The 22155-nt window shown below is 43.6% G+C and overlaps 1 protein-coding gene across 1 annotated transcript in view; it reads right to left on the reverse strand.

Moving 5' to 3' along the window:
- The window catches only part of FRAS1 (Fraser extracellular matrix complex subunit 1), a 587299-nt gene that overhangs the window by 320366 nt on the left and 244778 nt on the right, over positions 1–22155 (reverse strand). The window contains exons 4-5 of the mRNA XM_075544919.1: positions 13048–13140; positions 834–993 (exon numbers count right to left, since the gene is read on the reverse strand). Coding sequence (XP_075401034.1) covers positions 834–993; positions 13048–13140 — 253 coding nt within the window. The remainder of the gene's footprint in view (positions 1–833; positions 994–13047; positions 13141–22155) is intronic.

A 22155-nucleotide genomic window follows, 5' to 3' on the forward strand; every position in this document is an offset into this window, starting at 1 on the left:
TACATCCCTAAAATGTACTTAGAGGTGCAAATGAGCCCCGAGTGGCCCCGGGGGAGAGAGCCTGAGAGCTTAGCCCTGGCTTGCTGAACAGAATCTTCTCAGCAACAGCGCAATGGAGACAGCTGAGAGCCCTGCTCCCTTTTCTGTACGCTCCGGGGAAATGTGTGCAGTCAGCTCAGAGGCAGCCAGCAGCTTGGCTATCCCTGTGGTTGCCGCTGCTCAGCCTGACAACGCACTCATGTGTTTCAAAGGTGACCTGCTCTGCACCAGGTTCAAGGTTGTGACCTTTCAGATGCACATCACCATGCCTGTCTTCTGAGGAGCTTCTAGGTGGTTCGAACCACCAGCCTTTGGACTAGTCTTTGAGCTCTTAACCCTTTACGTCATACTACATGGAGGACATGATGTAATTTTGTTCTTCTCTCCACAACGAAGGCAGGAAAATTAGCTTGGATTCAGAGAATCACATAGAAAGAGCTCCCTCCTTCTCTGCCTTCTAGGAGCTGTGAACACAGAGGGGGATACAGTCACCCAAGAGAAAATGTAGACATCAGTGGTCCACAAAATGCCAAGTTTGGAATAAACCTTAAAGACCAGTTCCAATCTCTCTCTCTCTCTCTCTCTCTCTCTCTCTCTCTCTCTCTCTCTCTCTCTCTCTCTCTCTCTCTCTCTCTCTGAAACTTTGCCGCTTTCCAAGTGCATGGCCACACACTGGATCCAGCAGGGATGGAGTTCGTGACCTTTGAGTGACATTAAGCAAGAAAGAATAAAGAAAGGCTGGGTGTCAACCATCTGACCCGCCCAAGGCGCTTTCTCTGCAAGCTTATACTCACTCCCAGGGCCCACGCAGACAGGGCAGCAGCTTCCTTCCGGGATCAGCTCCAGCTCCCGGGGTCCGCAGGAGAGTGATGGGCATGGCTGGGGGCTGCATCGAACCTCTCCGTGAGCGCACGAGCACACACTGCATGGCGAGGAGACCCACTCTGACCCATGCTGTGTGTTGAGGGGAAACAAAAAGCAGGTGAGCCCCAGAAAATCGGCTTTCATACGCCCCAGTGAAAACAGCCCATCTCTTGCACAAACTAATAGTGGAGCCTACACGGCTGCCCAGGTCAAGTGCACTGAGCTCGCACGATTCTGGGGATTTGGAATGTTCGGATCCAGAGGGCAATGACAAACTCACTTACCTGTTCTTTCTTTCAATCCTAAAATTTATGTGTGAGACTTTCAGAAAAATACCAAAAGTGTGTGAAAGCTCAAAGGGGGCTTTCCCATGGGGAAATTCCATTATTTTTCCATTCCATTTTCCCACACACTCTGTGAAGCTCCTTCATATGGCGACCATGTCCTTCACAATGGGCATATAGTCTCCAATACCTCACACTCCAATCTAATCCTGGTACCTTTCTCTGCCTCTACGTCCCCACCCTCCATCAGATCTCACATTCATGCTCACATCTCACTTCCCACCCGCTCCCCCGGTTCCAATGATCCCGGTCCTGGCTAAAGCACCTGCTCCATCCAGTTCTCCCACAAGCTACTGACTCAGCTACACACACACACAATATTCCCAATTCACTTCGCATCATGACACAACATGCCCAACATTTGTCATGAGTCAGGGGACGAATGGACCCATGTTTGAGGGTGCTGGGTGATTTGCCATACATATAAAAACTTGAAAGTATCTATATCAGCCACGCTCCGAGGCGATGGTGAATGGGAGGAGAACTCTAAATGTAAAAAGCCACACATAAAGCGATTGCTTAGGGTGGGAGTGGGGGGTTGTCATCAAACTAGGTATCACGCTCATTCACTGAATAGAATAACAGGGGCTCTTCACAAGATGCAGAGAGAAAGAGGCGCCTAATTTTATCACAAAACTGCAATTAAAATGTGCTGAATTTAAAATGAGACAACTGATTTTACCACAAAAACTGCAGTTAAAATATACTCCGCTTGTACACAAGTATATACTGTAGCTTAATGAATAAAATGTTTCTTATCCAAGTTTTTCTCCTACAGCATCTTCCTGAATTGTGGATCCTGCTTCCTTTGCTTCTATTAAATCTAGCATATAATGAGATCTGGTTCCACCCAAATCATATATGGGCTTCTATGAAAAACATCACCAATTCTAAATGTCCAGGCACTCACTGCAATCTTGGAATCACAACCATGTGTGGCACTGAGACACATAAAAAAAAGAAAGGCCCTCTTGCTTCTCCTGCGGCCAGTATTCAGAATAACTTCTCACCTCTCAAGGGCAAAGGAACCTTGTCTTACGCAGGCAAGCCAAAGCCCCTCTCCGGTGCAAACTGTGCCTGTTTGCAAGCACAACACGCACGCCTGACATTTGGAATTACTGACAACGTGCACGATTATTGTAACCATGATGGTAATCGTCATTCAGTTACTCGCAGGAAGATTTCTTTATTCCCGATGAGTTTACTGGGCCAACAGCAGAGGGAATGCACTCAAGCAAGAACAAAGTGGATGGAATCCAGGATTGACTCGGCACACAGGTCCGATCCCAGCTGAGCCCGTCCTGGCTTTAGAACCTCATCTTTCCAGCTGTAAAACCAACCCCCAAATCATATCTACCGACAATGAGAGGATTCCAACTCCCAGTGGCCCAGAAGAGAGAGCAGAACTACTTACTCCCCTGGGTTCCCGAGGGCATAAATCTTGAATGAAGCAGACGGCCTCACCTTTCTCCTGAGGAGCTGCGAATAGGTTCAAACGGTTCACCTTTGAGTCAGCTCCTCAGTGTTGAACCTACCTTGCCAGCCGGGCTTATCCTTCACTGGCCTAGTGCAAGGGCTAAACGAGGTTGTGTTCTCAAACTGCCACGTGGGGTGTCCCGTCCGCTGCTCTCCTCCCTCCCACTGTCTGGCTCCATAGCCCTCCTGCCCCTCCACATGTTTGCAGTGCTGTGGGTGCCAGGACTGGACATCAATGCGCAGGCCACATCCTCGCCCATCAATGTTCACTTCTGCTATAATTACGTAGAAAACGTCTGATTTAGGACAGCACATAAATGAGCAAGCCCACCAGCGAGTGACTGATCCAAGACCAGGGCCAGCTGGCCTTCATATTAGAAAGGCCACGGCATCTAGGCAGGGGAGGAATGGTCAAAGGAAACCTGACTGGTCTGATGAGCTAGAGGCTGAAAGTCTGTCAAAATGCTTTATAAACTAAATCAAAAGGCCAAGGACAAACTGATGAGAAACGCAGGCACATTCTATCAACTAGAATGGAACACTAATATAGAAAAGCACTTCAAACAATAAGAGGCAATTATCCCCATTGAAAATATTCCACGTTGTTCCATGCAAATAAATAGTAATTAAAATGAAAAGTGGATTAATTATACAACATACATATTAGATATTAGGAGACTTATAGCTCATAATACTTAGCTTTGGTGATGCTGCCATCAAATGAATTCCCATCCACAAAGCTGACCCTTACCATGGAGCCAGAGGGGGCGTGGGGAAGGGGCGGGAGGTTTCCAGAATCATCGCACAGGAGGCTACATGATCAATGGTAGTAGTTCCACTGGGTTTCTCAAGAGCCTCCGAAAATATCAACTCAAATTGACAAAAGATTTCACAAGCATCAATATGCCAAATCTTCAGATGCTTTCATCAACTACCTCTATGTTTAAAAAGTTGTATGAATAAAATGATCAATAATACACAAAGGCTCTAGCATTAGAAATTGCACCCCACTGTTATTTATAGTAAAATTGGAAATATTTTTATGAAAGCTGGAAGCTGCCTAAGAGCCTTAAAATCTGGAAGGAACATTATATTATCATTAGAAACCATTGTTTCCCAAAGTCAAAGGTATAACATACTATTATATATTTTTTAAAGTAAAAATTCCAATGATGCGAAAGTATACAAGGGGCCTTCCAAAAGTGAGTGAAAATAAAATTAAAAGACAAAAGAACTTGAAGCCCTCCTCCTTGATACATCTACGCGTATTCATCGAGGCCCACTACCCGCTCTGCCATGCCCGTGAACTCGGAGACGCCAGCGCAGTTCTCGGTGGGTTGGCAGGACTGCGGTTGCTGTTTCCTCGTGTTTATTTTTCCTCTATTTTCTAATGACAAACACGTGTTTATTCTTGTTTTCAGAAAGAAAATTGCTATTTAAAATATCTAGCAAATCATTTCTCTAAAGTCAGATTTGAAGAGTGCATATATAATACTTTAAATTGAACTTCTCTATGGAAAGTTTGGGACCTGCTTCTAATCATCGTGGCATTACACTTCATCGAAATAAGTGCTTAGTTGCCTTTTTCCTAATAAGAAACACTAACTGTCATTTCTTAAACATTTGCAATCACACCACCTTTTAATTATAACCACAACCTGTCAGTCATCACAGCTTTTTCATCTGTAGAATGAGAGGGCTGTATTGGTTAATCTCTCCAGTACCTCTGAGCTCTCTGATGAGAGGAATCTATTAGCTAACTCCAGAGAAATAACATTAAGCAGGAGATACCTCCAGGAGAATAAGGTGAAGAATGACGGGAATAATAAAGAACATTCGGTGGAGAGGGGGCTTCCATTGCTTACTGTCCACACCGCAGAAGAAAGTGCAGATTGTGGCCCGGAGCCAGAGAGTGGTGGCAAGAAGCAGTGTCTCCTACATCTCCACTCACTGACCGCTCAACTCTAGGGGCGGAGCCGGAGGCAAGTAGCCACCCTACAGAGCAAGGGGTTTGGCCCTTGGTTTTTGTTAGCTTTTCTCTTTGTTTTTTCAGTTTCACAGCGTTCTCCATTTCCATTTATAAAAATTTTGTGTTTTACATAAACCCTATAGCATCAAAAAACTTTGTAAAATAAAAATATAATAGATCAACAAAGCAACATTCCCACCCAGTTTTAGTCATGCTTGTTAAAAACATCATTAATCCTTTTCAAAAACATACGGGTTTTTTTATGCTGGGAAGAAGTAAATACTACAGACAATATATCTACAACTAAAATAAATTCTTTGGCATAGTCAACTAACACGTACATCTGACAGGTGATATAAGTCCAAAGGAAAGATAAGGTCGTAAAGTATTTGCCTGCCTCACTGACAGAATCAAAAATAATTTTTCTTCATATAATTTGTTTCTGTTATGAAGTTATAGATCTAGAATACTAACTATCTGAGAGAATAAGGTTGCAGAATTCCATATTCATTCTCTCACACACACACATAAATTAGTTCTCCTTTTAACCTCACAGACAGGCACAGTGACCAGGCTTCTCCCTCCTCTCACTATTCAATCAGATGTGGGCATTAGGGCATTACCACCTGCCACTTCGTTTTCCAGGGAACCTTCAAGCACTATCTTCTCACACATGACACTATCTGGTGCAGGATTAAATTAGTAAAGAGAAGAAGAAAGGGGACTAATGGTTCTTTTCTCTCCCTAACACATGGAGGGGGGTAGAATGGGGAGAAGTATTTCAGCATTCATTAGGAAAACATCTTTAAGGCTCATCTCCATGACTGGCTGGCAAGGCTGGGCACACATCCAAGAGTTAATCTGAAGACATGGCTTTGGAGAGGTCATGGATGCTAATCACCACCCCCCACCCCCATCCTGACTACAATAGATCCAGGCAACACTCTCAAACAGCCTTGACATTAGCCAAAAGGCTCAAGTGTTTCCTCGCTCCAGGGATGATCTGGCGACTTGTCTCAACATGCTAGAATACCAGCTGTATATCATGGTGCCCTTTCTGCGAGCAGAGAAGTTCTCTAATGTGGCTCAGCTGTTTCACTAAAGGGCAGTCCTCGAGTGCAGCCCTGAGCTCAACCCAGCGCTGCACTTGCTTGGCTGGAATCCTATTCTCTGGGCACACTGTCACTCCAACTGCTTCTCCTGCCACAGCCATTGCATCCTAAAGCCCTTTCTAACTCTCTTAGCGTAAGCTTCCCCTTTAGGTCCCATGCACATCCTGGCCCACCAGGCCTTGAGGACGATGACCCCAATTAGAGCAGTCAGTCCACAGAGAGGACCGCATGGCCAGCCCACTATGAGACATGACGTCCCTCACTGACCCATGACCCTGCGGGGGACAGCACCAGAGGCACAGTGTGGGAATTGCACCTGACCCGATGCCACCACACCAAGGCAAAGCACTGGGGGAGTGCAGCGGAACAGCAAGGGAATGGAGTGCTGAGGTCCCCAGGGAATGCTGACGGTGGATTTTGGGGCCAGGGCATGGTGCCCCAACAGACTGGACTGGAAAACAGTCCTAAAAGCTAATAAATGATCCTTGAACTAACTACAAGCTTTTCTTTCTTGTTGTGTTGTGTTTTGTTCTTTGTCAGTAGTTTGTTTGTATATGGTTGCTTGGTTTTGCTCTTACTTTTGTGCATGTTATTATCACCACAGGTCTGTCTAAATAAGATAGTCTGGATGGACAATCTGGAGGAGAAAACAATGGGACTGACAGTTCCGGGGTGACATGGGATAGAGGGAGGTGGGGGAAAGGAAGTGGTGTTAACAACCCAGGGACAAGGGAACAACAAGTGATCCAAATTGGTTGTGAGGTGGGTGTGGGAGGCCTGGTAGGGCATGATCAAGGGTAATATAATGAAGAAGTATTGCTGAAACCCAGGTGGAGATGGAGCATGATAGTGGGACAAGAGGAAAGTCAAGGGAAATAGAGGAAAGAGCTGGGAGGCAAAGGGCATTTATAGAGGTCTAGACAAAGACATGTACATATGCAAATATATTTATATATGAGGATGTGGAAATAGATCTATGTGCCTATATTTGTAAGTTTAGTATTAAGGTGGCGGAAGGACATTGGGCCTCCACTCATCTCTCAATGCAAGAATACTTTCTTCTATTAAATTGGCATTCTATAATGTTCACCCTCCTGACACAACCGCTGAAGACAAAGCGGGTGAATAAGCAAATGTGGTGAAGAAAGCTGATGGTGCCTGGCTATAAAAAGATATAGCATCTGGGGTCTTAAAGGCTTGAAGATAAACAAGTGGCCATCTAGCTCAGAAGTAATAAAGCTCACATGGAAGAACACACCAGCCTGTGTGATCACATTGTTCCAAAGGGATCAGTTATCAGGCATCAAAGAACAAAAAATCATACCTCCATGATATGATCACTGAGGACAAACGGGTGCATAAGCAAATGTGGCAAAGAAAGCTGATGGTGCCCGACTATCAAAAGGTATAGCGTCTGGGGTCTTAAAGGCTTGAAGGGATCAGGTATAAGGCATCATGAGAAAAATCTTACCATAGTGAATGAAGGGGGAAGTGCAGAGTGGAGACCCAAAGCCCATTTGTCAGACACTGGAGATCCCCTTGCAGAGGGGTTTAGGGGAGGAGATGAGTCAGTCAGGGTGTGATGTAGCACCGATGAAGAATATAGCTTTCCTCTAGTTTCTAAATGCCCCCACCACCCACTATCATGATCCAAATTCTACCTTGTAAGTCTGGCTAGACCAGAGAATGTACACTGGTACAGATAGGAGCTGGAGGCACAGGGAATCCAGGGTGGATGATACCTTCAGGACCAAGGGTGTGAGGGGCGATACTGGGAGGGTAGAGGGAGGGTGGGTTGGAAAGAGGGAACCGATTACAAGGATCTACATGTGACCTCCTCCCTGGGGGATGGACAACAGAAAAGTGGGTGAAGGGAGACATCGGACAGGGCAAGATATGACAAAATAATAATTTATAAATTATCAAGGGCTTGTGAGGGAGGGGAAGCGGGGAGGGAGGGGAAAAAAAGAGGACCTGATACCAAAGGCTTAAGTGGAGAGCAAATGCTTTGAAAATGATGAGGACAATGAATGTACAGATGTGCTTTACACAATTGATGTATGTAAGGATTGTGATAAGAGTTGTATGAGCCTCTAATAAAATGTTTAAAAAAAAAGAAACATAAAAAAATACCAAGCTATTTTATAGCTATTGGGAGGGTTTCCAACTCACAAACACCCTACAGGACAGAGTAGAACTGCCCCTGTGAGTTTCCTGCAACTGTCTACAGGAATAGAAAGCCTCATCTTTCTCCCACTGAACAGTTGGTAGACGTGAACTGCTGACCTTGCAGTTATCAGCCAACATGCACCTATGAGCAGGAATCATCTCATTGGCAGCTGGTTGGAAGGGTTTTCAAGGAGCCCTGTTGGTGGTGCTGTGGGGTAAGCACTGGACTGCAGGCCCCAGGGTTGGTGGTGGAAGCCCATGAATCAAAGGGGAAAGATGAGGCTGCCGAATTCGGTGAAGATTTACAGTCTTGGAAACCCCAGATGGGCGAGCTATGATTTGTAATCAACCTGACAGCAGTGGTTCTGGTCTGGTGCATGCAAGTCCAAGGTTAAAGAGGGAGGCTTACTGGTGAGGAAATAGGGGAAAGCTTGGATCGCTGCCTCGTTACCTAGCTGAAAGGGGAAAAAAGGCTGCAAAATTCAGAGAGAGGAGGAAAACACCCTAATGATGCAAGTGTTCGAGTGAGACACATGCCAAACGACAGACCTGGTGAACCCCCAGGAGAAGTGAACAAAGAGAGGAAGGGAGGGCAGGAAGTCAAGAAACAATCACTTTACATTTAATAAGCATAAATTTAGAAGAGTTTGTCTTGATTTAGAGAAAAGGAAATCAACCTATTTGAAGAAGCCAACCTGCAGTGCTACGAAGTATTGAATATGGTCTTTCTACACAACGTCTATTGAATGATGCAAGAAACATCAAAAAGATGTTAGGATACACAGAGTCTCTGTACCCAAAAGAGCTACTCAACATTTCCCCATTTTAGGAGGGAGCAGATGAGCCAGGACCAGTGGTGCTGATGGAAGAAGTCCAAGCGGCACTGAAAGCGTTTGCCAAAAATAAGGCTCCAGGAATTGATGGTCTACCATTTGAAATGTTTCAACAAGCTGATGTGGACAACTGCTTGGCAAACGCAATGGAAGACATCCATATGTGTACTCATTCCACAGAAAGGTAACCCAACAGAAAAGTGTTATGCTCATTGGATCTGAATGGTGAGCCAATAATCAAAGAAGCTGGATTCTAGGAAGAAAAATGTGGCATCAGGATTGAAGGAGGGCTTTCTTAACAATCTGTGATATGCAGATGACACGACCTTGCTTGCTGAGAGTGAGGAGGGCTCGAAGCTCCTTCTGATGAAGAGTAAAGATTGCAGCCATCAATATGGATGACAACTCAGTGTAAGGAGAACCAAAATCTTCACAGCTGGACCAACAGGTAACATCGTGATCAATGGAGAAGAGACTGAAGTTGTCAAGGATTTTGCCTTGCTGGGATCCAAACTTAAAGCTCCTGGAAGCAGCAGTCAAGAGATCTCAAGACGCACTGCATTACAAGGCCCATTTAACGTGTTGAAGAGCAAAGAGGTTATTTAGAGGGCTACAGTGCAGCTGACCCAAGCTCCGGTGTTTTCAATTGCCTCTAATGCATGAGGCAGTGGTGCACTCAAGAAGGAAGACCATAGAAAAAAGCATGCCTTTGAAATATGGTGTTGGGGAAGAATCTGTCTCAGAAGAAGTACAGTCAGAATGCTCCTTGGAAGCAAAGATGGGGGGACTTTGTCTCATACACTTCAAACATATTGTCAGGAAAGACCAGTCTCTGGAAAAAATACACATCATGCTTGCTCCAGTAGAGGCACAGTGGAACGGGAAAAGACCTTTAACAAGCTGGACTTGCATAGTGGCTGCAACGATGAGCTCAGATGCACGAACAGTGTGAGGATGGCGCAGCACCAGGCAGTGGTTGGTTCTGTTGTGCATGGGGTTGCTTTCGGTCAGAACCAACGCTATGGCGCTTACCACCATCACCCCCACCCTACAGTCTTTGTAACTCCCCATGAGTGGCAGGATAGGTCTCTTCAGAGTGAGATCCTTGTGGATCAGGGAACTGGACAGCTTGCACACAATGTGGACTAGGCACATGGAGCCCTGAAGTAGAGGTGTATGGGACTCACAGGGAGGTTGTGCCATCCCACTAGGTTTAAAACGAAACATGCAGAGATCAAAACGGAAATTACACTACCGGCAAGAAAGACAAGTCAAGAGAAGAGAATCGCCTGAGATCCCTACACTGAACCTGCAACCTAGCAGACAAATCTGTGATATCAGGGCTCCTTAGAAGCAGTGGCAGCGGCGAGAGAAATGCCCTAAGACAGAGTGGGGGGCTCCTGGCTCATGGAGTGAAAAGGCTTTGAGCAGAAAGAGCGCTGGTGGAATGGCTTCCCTCCCTCAGGCACTTGGGAGGCTGCCTTTGGGCAATGAACGCGTTGGGCTAGCTTTGCCCTACTGCCAAGCTAGAGCGGAGCACCTTCAGGTAGAGCCTCCCTGTCCTCGATGGGGTCTCTAGTGAGCCTTTCCCAGCAGAGCTCCTAGAGCGTGGTGACACTTGTCTGAGCAGGACAGAGGCCAACAGGCCACGTGGCCGTGAGGCCCCGGTGGAGAAGGATGGGACTACACGTACAGTTGAGAAGAGACTTTCCTGATCAAAGAATTGTATCCTGAGCATTCCCAAGAGTGAACTGTAACTAATTACTGCCCTAAGAAACCCCAAAACTCTATGTCTGTATAGCTACAATGAGTTAATGAACTCAGCCGAGAAGTAGAGAGTGCCTTGTGAAGAGTAGTTGGCTTCAGAACTGGAAAAAAGGTTGAAGGGTTGAAACAAGTCTGACCTCTAACTCAAAAGAATTCGCCTTGGGTTGATGGTGATTCCCTTTCCTCCTCGTGCAGACAGACAAGATTAGACCCCACCCCAACTGTACCAGCTTTATAAGACCACTGGAGATGTTTTCCCGTCCTCAGCTATGGCTCCAGAGTGTCAGTCTTGCTCTAGTGACAGCAAGTACTAGAAATATAACATTTTCTGAAGGAGGAAACGTTGAAAGCTGCATAGGGCAGAACACATGAACATGTTCTTATCCAATGTGAAGTTTTCTGTACGATATCTTATGGTAGGGAGGCAGGGGAAGGAAGACCTAAGGTACTCTCTGATTCTCCCAGAAAGGGGGGAATTTCTTCCTAATGCAGTCATTGTTCTGTGGCTGCCTGAGAACTGCCCAACTACCCATACACCCATGCGTTGGGAACACGGAGACCCTGGAGAAGGTATTTACTAATTCATTTATCAATGTTTATTGAGCACCAACTTTGGGGGAAATTCAGTGCTAAATTCCAGGTTAGGTTCAAGAGGTAGGAAGACTACTTCAATCAGAAAATATCACCAATTACTTATGCATCTTAAGTCAAAATACAAAGAGTGTACATGTTTGCCAGCATAACAATAAAGTGATCCGTGCAAAGGTTCTCCATGTCTCTTTTCCCATCTCTTCTTTGAGATCTCTGTTTACGCTCCGATCCTGACCTTCCTTAGGCTCCTTGCTCCTCCTTCCCTCGAAAGAGTCAGCCTGTTGTTTTCGACCTTGAATGTGTGACTATTCTAATCATTATGAACTGGCAGGGTCCCCATCACCATTCTCTCTGAGGACACTTTCCACTCCACAGGATATCCGGTGAGATGGCATTTAAGGTCTGTCCCACCCTCCACAGCACAGGCTGAATGGAGTAGCACATGGTGACACGCAGGAAGCTATTTCCAACATGCCCCCCCCCGCCCCCCGGTGTCTGTGAGCAGCACATTGTGCAGAAGTGAAAGAGCGGCTTCCTCGGGTAAGAAAGAGCCCATGGCTCGAGTCAGATGATCCTGTCCCACAGAGAAATGGGCATTGTTTCCCCTGAGTTTTAAGTCCACACACTGAATAGCAGCCTCGAATGGACAGATCAAATCCTGCTCACCTCTGCTCTCTCGTGAAAAGGCAGAGACATTAACTTTGGGGAAATTGTGTAGCAGGTAGAAGATGCAGATTTAAGCTCAAGGTCTACTTTCCATCACATTCAACTTCATCTGCAGCCTCGGGGTAACATTGAGGTAATAGTGCAGATGAACAGGGCCATTCTCTTTTCACAGGTTCTATTATAAACCTTGGAGGTGGCATTTTTAATCAGTACTTAATATCTCTAAATTAATCCTGCAGGATTTGGAGTGAAAGCGGGTAATAAAAGCACTCTAGGATGGCTTCCCCGTGTGGCGGTCCTGAAAATGGGGAGGAGTGGGCACTTTGCCCTTGGGGGACAGTCAACAATGTCTGCAGATGTTTGGGAGGGTCACAACTTGAGGAGGAGGGTGCTTCTGACATCTGTGAGCAGAGACCGGGCGTGGAGTAAACCTCCGGCAGCAACGGAGTGTCTGGCCTAAAGTGTCAACAGTGAAGTCAAGAAAGCCGACTGGAAAAGGCCTGAATTAAGAGTTTACACACTTGAGTTCTAGGCCAAGTGATACCACTTACTTAAAAAAAAAAAAATCACTGTTAACAAAAAGTCACTTACTATTAATATGATGCTCTGCAACTATCTCAGGCTCTTTTTAATAGAATTTTTTTCATCTTTAACAAAAAAGCCATACAATATACACCTACTCTTTGGAGACTGTCTTCACAATGCAAAGGCAAGGTGCTACTTGGATTATTCAGAACCAAGAGTTCTTCAGCACCAACATTCTGAGAACAGCCGTTCCGTTTCTCGAAGGACGCCACACAGAATCCCAGCGCGCTGCAAACGCAGGCACTGGCACTTTACCCTGGGTTGTGGACTACAGTCCCAACATTTTCCATTACTGGTTGGCAGGGGGTGGGGGGAGGGGGAGAGGGTGTGCAGAGAGGGTGCAGGCACTGGCTATTTTTCCTTCCTGAAAAGGGGTTGGCAAACCAAATAATTTTAGGAACCTATGCTTTATGCAAACCCAAATACAACCTACAAAATCCTAGGTTTAAGGTCTATGGAATAATTAAAGGTCTTAATTTTATTCCAGAGACCTAAAGGTCCCCAGCCATAAGCTTGTGGCCCTCCACAGTCCCGGCAGAGAATGACTCCCCGCATCAGTGCACGCTTACCGTCCAGCCTCCCTTGTTACTGACACACAGACACATATACCACTTGAGTCAGAAAACACTTACCACGTGGATTCTCCCTCCATGATGGCAAGATCCCTGAGTCCTGGAGACACAGTCAGGGCAGCACTGGTTGGCGGCGATCTGAAGCACTTCTCCCTGGGCATTTAAAAAGAGCTCAGTGTAAAACAGCAGGATCAGCAGAGACCGAACAGTCAACGGTCCATTAGATCCCAAGTCAGCTTAGGTTCACTAAATCCACGCTGACAACAACAGAGGGGCTAAAGTGAATCCACTAACAAAAAGATTCTCTCAGTCGAGACAAGCTCCTCTCCTCGCAAAGATAAAATAAACCCCCTAGTGAAAGTAATTCCCTTGAAAATTACCTACATCTTTTCACAGTGACAAATTGGATTCACTAGAAATGGTCCACCTGAGTTCCACACAAGAGAAGCAGCCGAGGTAAGAGAAGTACTCTATTTCCCAGCGGGTGCTCTTTCTGGCTGTCGGGGTGGCCGTAGCACAGAAGGCCTTTCGGTTACCCTAGAGAGGCCAGGGGCCATCAGAAGGGGCCAAGCTAACATTCCCATGGTATGCCCAAGCCGAGAAGCAGAGCCACAAGACACATGGGATCAGGGTTGAAGGACAAATTTATGAGATGAGGCAGCATTATTTTGGAAGAATCCCACAAATGGTGGTGAGGTGTGTGAAATCCCTTGGCTTCTAAGAAAAATCTACATTGGCTTTCAAATCTTTTGTCATTTCAACCTTAGTGGGAAGAGGTGACCCTTCTTTCATCATAGAAGGGTCACCTCTTCCCACTCCAGGAGTGTGAAAAATCTCTTTGCCTTACGGCTAATAAAAATATGGGCAACAAGCTTCAGTTTGTCTTTGAAGCCTGGAAAATCTATTGGCTCCCTGACTCATCTGGTTCCTCTACTACATCCCTTAAGATTTCTAAACATCCAGTGCGGTAGCAGAGCACAATGAGTGAGATTACAGCTCATCATGTATAAAACTATGTATAAAAATGTATGTGTTTGTATAAAAATTATATATTATATATGTAACACATTATACATTGTATATATTATGTTCTATAGAGACATTTAATATATTGCTCTTACTCTTAATATATTGCTGTTTTGTTGTTAGGTGCCATCTCCTCAACTCCGACTCATAGCAACCTTGGGCATCACAGAGTGAAACACCGCACAGTCCTGCACGATCCTTACAACTGTTCCTGTACCCGAAGCCACTGTTAGGGCCAAGGTGTCAATCCATCTCATTGAGGGTCTTCCTCCTTTGAAGCCCCCTCCACTTTATCAAGCATGGTGTTCTTCTCCAGGGACTGCTCTACTCCCAATATGTCCAAAGTAAGTAAGGAGAAGTCTTGCCGCCCTTATCTCTAAGCACTGTGGCCTTACCTCTTCCAACACAGATCGTTTACTGTTTCAGCGGTCCGTGGTACTTTCGACATTCTTCTCCAGCACCACAATTCAAATGCATTGAATATTTTTCAGTCTTTCTTATTCAGTGGCCAACTTTCACATGCATATGATGCAAGGGAGAAGACCATGGCTCCAGTCAGGCACACCTTAGTCCTCAAAGTACCATCCTTGCTTTTCTCTAAAGAGGTCTTGCACAGTAGATTTACCTAATGCAACACATCTTTTGCTCTCTTCACTGCTGTTTCTATGAGCATTGATTGTGGATCCAAGCAAGATGAACTCCTTGACACCATATTTTGTCTCCATTTAAAATGTTAACTATTGGCCCCATTGTGAGGATTTTGGTCTTCTTTACATTGAGTCATAATTCCCTACTGAAGGCTTCAATCCGTGACCTTCATCAGCAAGTGCTTGAAGTCCTCCACGCTCTCAGCAAGCAAGGTTGTGTCACCTGCATATCGCAGGTTGTTACTAAGCCTTCCTCCATTCCTGATGCCATGCTTGTCTTCATACACTCCAGCTTCGCTCATTGCTTGCTCAGCATACAGACTGAGCAAGTTTGGAGAGAGGATACAACCCTGATACACACCTTACCTGATTTTAAACCATGCAGTATTTCTTTGTCTGTTCACACAACTGCCTCTTGCTCCATGCACAAGTTTCTTCATTAGCACAATGAAGTGTTTTGGAATTCCAATTCTTCTCAAGGTTATCTATAGCTTAGTGTGGTCCACACAGTCAAATGCCTTGGCATAGTCAATAAAACAGAAATAACCCTCTTTCTGGTATTCTCTACTTTGACTCAAGATCCATTTGACATCAGCAATGATATCCCTTGTTCCACAACCTCTTCTGAATATGGCTTGAACTTCTGGCAGCTCCCTGTCAATATCCTGCTGCAATTTTTGTTGGATGATGTTCAGCAGAATTTTACTTGTACAACCCTAATGATGTGGTTGAGCAAAGTTTTCTTGACCTTGAGAAGAAACAGCTATGAAATTCATCAATAATTGGAATGTGAAATGTACAATGTACAAATCTAGGAAAACTATAAGTTGTATAAAATGAAATAAAACTTTTAAAGATCAATATCATAGGTATTAATGAGCTGTAATGGATTGATGCTCATTACTTATGTCAAGAATGACAAACTGAAGCAGACTTGTTTAAAAAAAGGATTTCCAGAGCTATCCTGAAGTTCAATATTGTTAGTGATAGGACAATATCCATACAACTATAAGGATGATTAGTCTTAATGACTATTCTTCAAGTTTATTCATCAACCACTAATGACAAAGGTGACGAAATGTAAGATTTTTACCAACTTCTTCAGTCTGGGATTGATCAAATCTAGTTAAGATGCATTGATAATTACTGGTGATTGGAATGCAAACATTGAAAACAAAAGAGGAGGATCCAAAAAATATGCTGAAAAATAAAGAAGAATCCAGGGGCGGGTGGGGGTGGGGGTGGAAGCTGAGGAATGTCCTTGGTAATAGAAATGACATTGGTGAATGTATGATAGGATTTTTCAAGACTAACAGCTTTTCACTGCAAGTATATATTTTTTCAAAACATAACAGGGACTATACACATAGATGTCACCAGATGGGATATGCAGAAAACAAAGAGATAGTATCTGTGGAAAGAAACCATGGAGAAACCTAATATCATCAATCAGGACAAGGGCAGGGGCTGACTACAGACCAGAGCATCGATCAATTGCTCATATGCAAGCTCCAGATGAAACTGAAAAGCAGTAAAATAAATCCACAAGTCAAAGAACAACCTTATGTATATCCCACCTGAATGTAGAAACAATCTCAACAATGAATTTAAAATACTGAACACTAATAACTAGAGACCAAAGACTACAGAAAGTATGGATGGCAAAAAAAGACAGAAAAGACCAAAACTGATGTCAGAAGAGATACTCTTAACCACTGAGTAGCTAAAGCAAATGGAAAAATAAGATGACGTAAAAGAGCTGAACAGGATTTTCAACGGACAGCTCAGATGAAAAAGTATTATAATAAAATATGCAAATAGCTGGAGTTAGAAAACCAAGAGGGCAGAACACTCTTGGCTTTCCTCAAGCTGAAAGAAATGAAAAAAAATTCTAGCCCCAAGTCACAATATTAAAGAATTCAATGAGAGATACTGAACATGCAAGGATTTCAAGAGGAGGTAGGAGACTGTATATAGATTGGCTGTACCAAAAAGTATTGGTTGATGTTCAACCACTTCAGGAAGTAACCAATGTTCAAGAAATGATGATATTGCAGGGCAAAGTCCATTGGTAAGAAGGAAAAAAACAAGACTGCGGGGACTGGCAGAAAAGCAATGGAAATAAACAGATACAGTGTTAGAGATGCCTATCACTTTTATATGTCAACATATTTGGAAGACAGCTATTGTACCCTGGACAACCAACTGGGAAATATAATTACTAGTGTTCATTCTAAACAAAACCAAAAACCAAACTCACTGCCATTGAGTCAATGCTGACTCATAGTGACCACTGTGGGTTTCTGAGACTGTAAGTGTTTACGGGAGTAGAAAGCCCAGCAACTGGTGGTTTTGAACTTTTAGCCATGCCCAACATGTAACCACTAAGCTACAAGAGCTCCAAAGGTGATCCCCAAAAATCGATGCAAAAATTATCTTACAATATTCTTAAAATCACATGCAAGTAAAGTTATATTGCAGATAGGTAAAAATATGGTCATACCAGGACATCAACAGAGAATTGCAGACACTTAAACTGGATTCCCTAGATGACACAGAACAAGGCCTATCACTGCTGATGTATGACAGATAGCGGCTGATCTAGCAGGGAAGCAACAAAGCCCACATGGAAGAAGCACACCAGCCTGTTGATTAAGAGGTGTCAATAGGATCAGGTATCAGGCATCAGAAGACCCAAAACAATCAATCATATCAATGTGAACAAGGTGGGGTGGAGCAGAGACCCAAGCCCATCTGGAGAAAATTGGACATTCCCTCATAGAAGGGTCCCAAGGAAGAGATGAGTCAGCCAGGGTGTAGTATAGCACCGACAAAACACACAATATTCCTCTAGTCCTTTAATGATTCCTCTCCCCGCCTCCCCCCACTATAATGACCCCAGTTCTTACAAATTCAGCTAGACCAGAGCATGTACACTGGTACAGATAAGAGCTCTTGACACATAGAATCCAGGACACAGAAACCCCTCAGGAACAGTAATGGGAACAGCAATACCATGAGGGTAGGGGAAAGGTGGAGGAGAAAGGGAGAACCAATTGCAATGACAGACGTACAACATCCCACCCACCCAGGGTGATGAACAACAGAAATATTGGTGAAGGGAGATAGTGGATGGTGTAAGATAGGAAAGTTAATAATACTTAACCATTTATAAAGGGTTCATATGGGGGGGGGTGGGTGAGGAGCTGATACCAAGGGCTCAAGCAGAAAAAAATGTTTGGAAAAAGATGATGGCAACAACATGTATAAATGTACTTAACATAATGGATGTATGTATTATTATACGAGCTGTAAGAGCCCCCAAGAAAATTATTTTTTTAAAAGAGAGCTAAAAAATTAAGACAGATATTGGCTCAAAGCAGGGAATACTAAAAAGATACCTGTTTCTTGACTATGCCAAGGTATTGGTGTGAATCATAAAAAGTTATAGTTATTGTGAAGAATGGGAATTCCAGAACACTTTACTGTGCCCATGCAGAACCAGTCTATAGACCAAGAGGCGGTCTTTCTAACAAAAATATTGTATGGTTTAAAATCAGCGAAGGTATGTGTCAGGGTTGTATCCTTTTAGTACACTTGCCCAATACACATGCTGAGGAAATACTCTGAAAAGACTGATTAGATGAAGAAGAAAGAGGTATCAAGATCAACTACTTGACATATGCAAATGACGCATTGCTTGCTGGAAAGGAAGAGGACCTGAAGCACTTGCTGATGACACACTTCAGTGTCTCAACATGGAGAAAACAAAAGTCACCACAGTTGGACCAATAAGCAACATCATAATAGAACAAGAAAAGATTAACACTGTCAAGACTTTCATTTTGCTTAGCTTTACAATCAATGCTCATGGACACAACATCAAGAATCAAAGTGGCAAATTGCATTGGGGAAATCTCTTGTAAAAGACTACTGAACAGTTTTTAAAAGTAAAAAGATGTCTCTTAGAGATATAAATTGCTTTTGCCCATCCAAGCAGTGGCGACCGCCTAATTTCGAATCACCTAACATGCATGTGGAAGCTGGATGATAAATGGGGAATAATTAGGAAGAATCACTGCCTTTGAATTCTGGTGTTAGGGAACAGTCTTAGCTAGCCCCGGCCAGGGACTGCTGGAACACTAGCTTGCCGCCTGAGAAGCACTGCACATCTTGGAGATACACTGTAGGGCAATTCCAGACCACTACAGTAAGGCAAATATAATAAAGCCTGTCACACAGGGGCCTTTGTTGCTTTCAAAAATATGCTTATATTCAGTATAATCTATTATGTGTGCAATAACTTATTTTAAAAGTATGAACTATGGTAATAATAACCAAAATGTAGCACAAAGATATGAAGTGAGGACTTGTTGTTGGAAGAATGGTGCCAATAGACTTGCTTGCCAATATATGTGTGTATGTGTAACTTTGGGGGATCTATGTCCACTAACAAAGTGTATTAAAGAATTATAATTTTGTCCAACAATGGCATCCACGAGACTAGACGAGAAATTGGAATTCATATCTTATATTTATTAATCCTCTCGACAGATCAGTGCATCAGTACGTGATTACTGCATTTTCCTTTGCTTAAAACGTGTACCAAACTCAAATGATATGAAATTTTATAAAAATCTCATATGTTTAGAAACATTAGAGCCTTTTAAAGAAACTGGGACAATATTTCCAGATCTTTTTCAGAAAACAGCTCTTAAAACTCTAAAAGCCAAGTGGTGCTGCTGGATGTCAAGGTGGTTCTGCTTCACAGCGACACCACACCCACGGCAGAAAGACCCCGCCCAGCCCCGCGGTCCCCTCACCCCTGTTCTAAAGCTGGAGCGCCTAGCTGCAGCCATGGTATCCACTCAGCTTGCCACGGGCCTTCCTCGTCTTCAGTGTCCCTCTACTTTATCGTCTTCAGCATGATGTCCTCCCCCAGGGACAGGTCTCCCCTGTTATGTGCAGAGTACATGAAACAAAGGCTCCTCTTCCTTGCCTCTGAGGAGCATTCTGGCCTTACTTCTTCTAAGACAGATGTGTTTGTTCTTTCAGTAGTCCATGGTACTTTGACTATGCTTCACAAGAACCATTCATTCAAATGCATGGATTCTCTTTCAATCCCACTGACTGCCCAACATTCACATGTATAAAAGGCTATTGAAAATACCATGGCTTAAGTCAGGTGACCTTTAGTCGTCAAAGTAACAACTTGGCTTTCCAACACTTTAAAGACATCTTATGTAGCAGATTTACCCAAGGCAACGTGTTCTTTGATCTCTTGACTGCTGTTTTCATGAGCATTGATTGGGGATCCAAGCAAGACAGAATCCATGACAACCTTTTCTTCATTTATCACGATGATACCTACTGGTTCAGTTGTAAGGATTCTGGTCTTACTTACATGGAATTTTAATTCACATGGAAGGTGGAAATCCTGGATTTGCATCAGCAAGTGCTTCAACTTCGCCTCACTTTCTTTTTTTTTCTTTTCTTTTTTTCCCCGCCTCACTTTCAATAAGCAAAGTTGTGTCACCTGCATATCTCCTGTCGTTACTAATCCTTCCTCCACTTCTGATGTCACATTTTCTTCACATAATGTAGCTTCTCTGATTATCTTCTCACCATACATACTGAATAAATATGATGACAGAATACAGCCCTGACACACATCTTTCTTGTTTATAAACCATGCAGTATCCCCTGGTTCTCTTCCCACAACTTCCTTTTTGACCCATCTACAGGTTCCACGTGAGCACAATAAAGAGCGTTGGCACGTCCATTCTTTCAAGGCCATTCATAGTTTGTGATGGTCCCACAATCAAAGCCCTTTGCACAGTCAAAAACACAAGTAAACATGTTGTTGGTATTCTCTACTTTCAACCAAGATCCATCCAACATCGGCAATGGGATCCCTTGTTCCAACTTCAGTTTGACTCTGGCCCTAACAAACTTCTAGCAGCTCTGTCAATGTAAAGATGATCTTCAGTAAAATTCCTGGAGCCGTGTTTTTGGGTTAACGCTTTCAGTACAGCTGGAACTTCTTCCTTTGGCACTTCCAGTTCTTGTTCATCTGCTACCTCCTGAAAATGTTGGACGGTCCACTAGTTCTTTTTGATAAAGTAACTCTGTGTATTCTTTCCATATTCCTGCATTATTCAACATTTTTGTCCATAGATAGTTTCAGCTTAAGATGTGCTGGGCATGTTCTTCCTGATCAGTTTTCAAACTCTGAGTCTTGGCATAGTTCATTATAATATTTAATCCTGTCTTCTCAAGCTACCCTTTGAAATTTCTGTTCAGTTTTTTGACTTCATTCTTTCTTCCAGATGCTTTAATGACTCGAAAATTAAGGGCACGTTTCAGTCTCTTCTGGGATCTACTTTGATCTTTGCTTTCTTTCCACTCTCCTCGTCTTTCTTCATGAATGATGCTCTTGATGTGCTCTCACAGATATCGGGTCTTCTGTCATGAATGTTCAATCCAGAGAGCCCACTCTTTAGATACGCTGGAGATTCGGGTGGGACAGACGCAAGGTCATACTGTGGCTTTCCTCGACGTGTTTTGATTTTCTTCAGTTCCAACCTGAACTTAGGTAGGAGGACTTGATGGCTGTACTGCCTGGTCTCATTTAGCTGCTAATGTTGAGCTTCTCCATCTCCTCTTCCCACAGATGTAGTCAATTTGATTTCTGTGTATTCCATCTAGAGAAGTCCACGTGCATAGCTCCAATTCTTGTTGTTGAATAAAGTATTTGCAGTGAACAAGTTGTGGATCTTGCAAAATCCTATCATGTGATGTCCAGCTTCATTTCTATCACCAAGACCTTGCTTTCCAATTACTGTTCCTTCCTGTTTCAACTTGTACATTCCAATCACCAATATTCATCAATGCATCTTGATTTCATGTATGATGTTTAAGATTGAAGATATTGGTACAACTCTTTAATGTCTGCATCACCAGCTTTAGTGGTTGGTAAATACCTTTACATAATAGTTGTACTGATTGGGTTTCCTTGTATTCAAATGATCCTATCAAAGACAGCACTGTATTTCAAGACAGATCTTGAAATGTCCTTTGCAAGAATGAATGCAAAATCCTGATTATGTTGCTCTTGGCATAGCAAACCATATGATTTTATGATTCAAAATGACCAATGTCAGTTCATTTCAGCCCACTAACACCTAGGATATTCATTTTTTATGTTTTCCATTCCATTTGTGACAACTTCTAATTTTCCTAGAGTCATTCTTCATACCTTTCAAATTCTGATTATGAGATTTTTACAGCTGTTCCTTCTCATTTGGAGAAGATCCATTAATAAATGAAGGTCCCAAAGGCTGTACGCCCACAGGCTTTACTCCATTCACATCTTCATGGCCAACTCTTCGTTGACAGGGCATCTCCTCTTCCTCAGTCAGTTTGAGCGCCTCTGACCTGAGGGATTCATCTTATGTAACTCTCCCTGAAAACGTTCTGCTGCTTCTATTCATTA

This window comes from Tenrec ecaudatus, chromosome 3 (genome assembly GCF_050624435.1).
Source record: "Tenrec ecaudatus isolate mTenEca1 chromosome 3, mTenEca1.hap1, whole genome shotgun sequence".
NCBI classification, from domain to species: domain Eukaryota; kingdom Metazoa; phylum Chordata; class Mammalia; order Afrosoricida; family Tenrecidae; genus Tenrec; species Tenrec ecaudatus.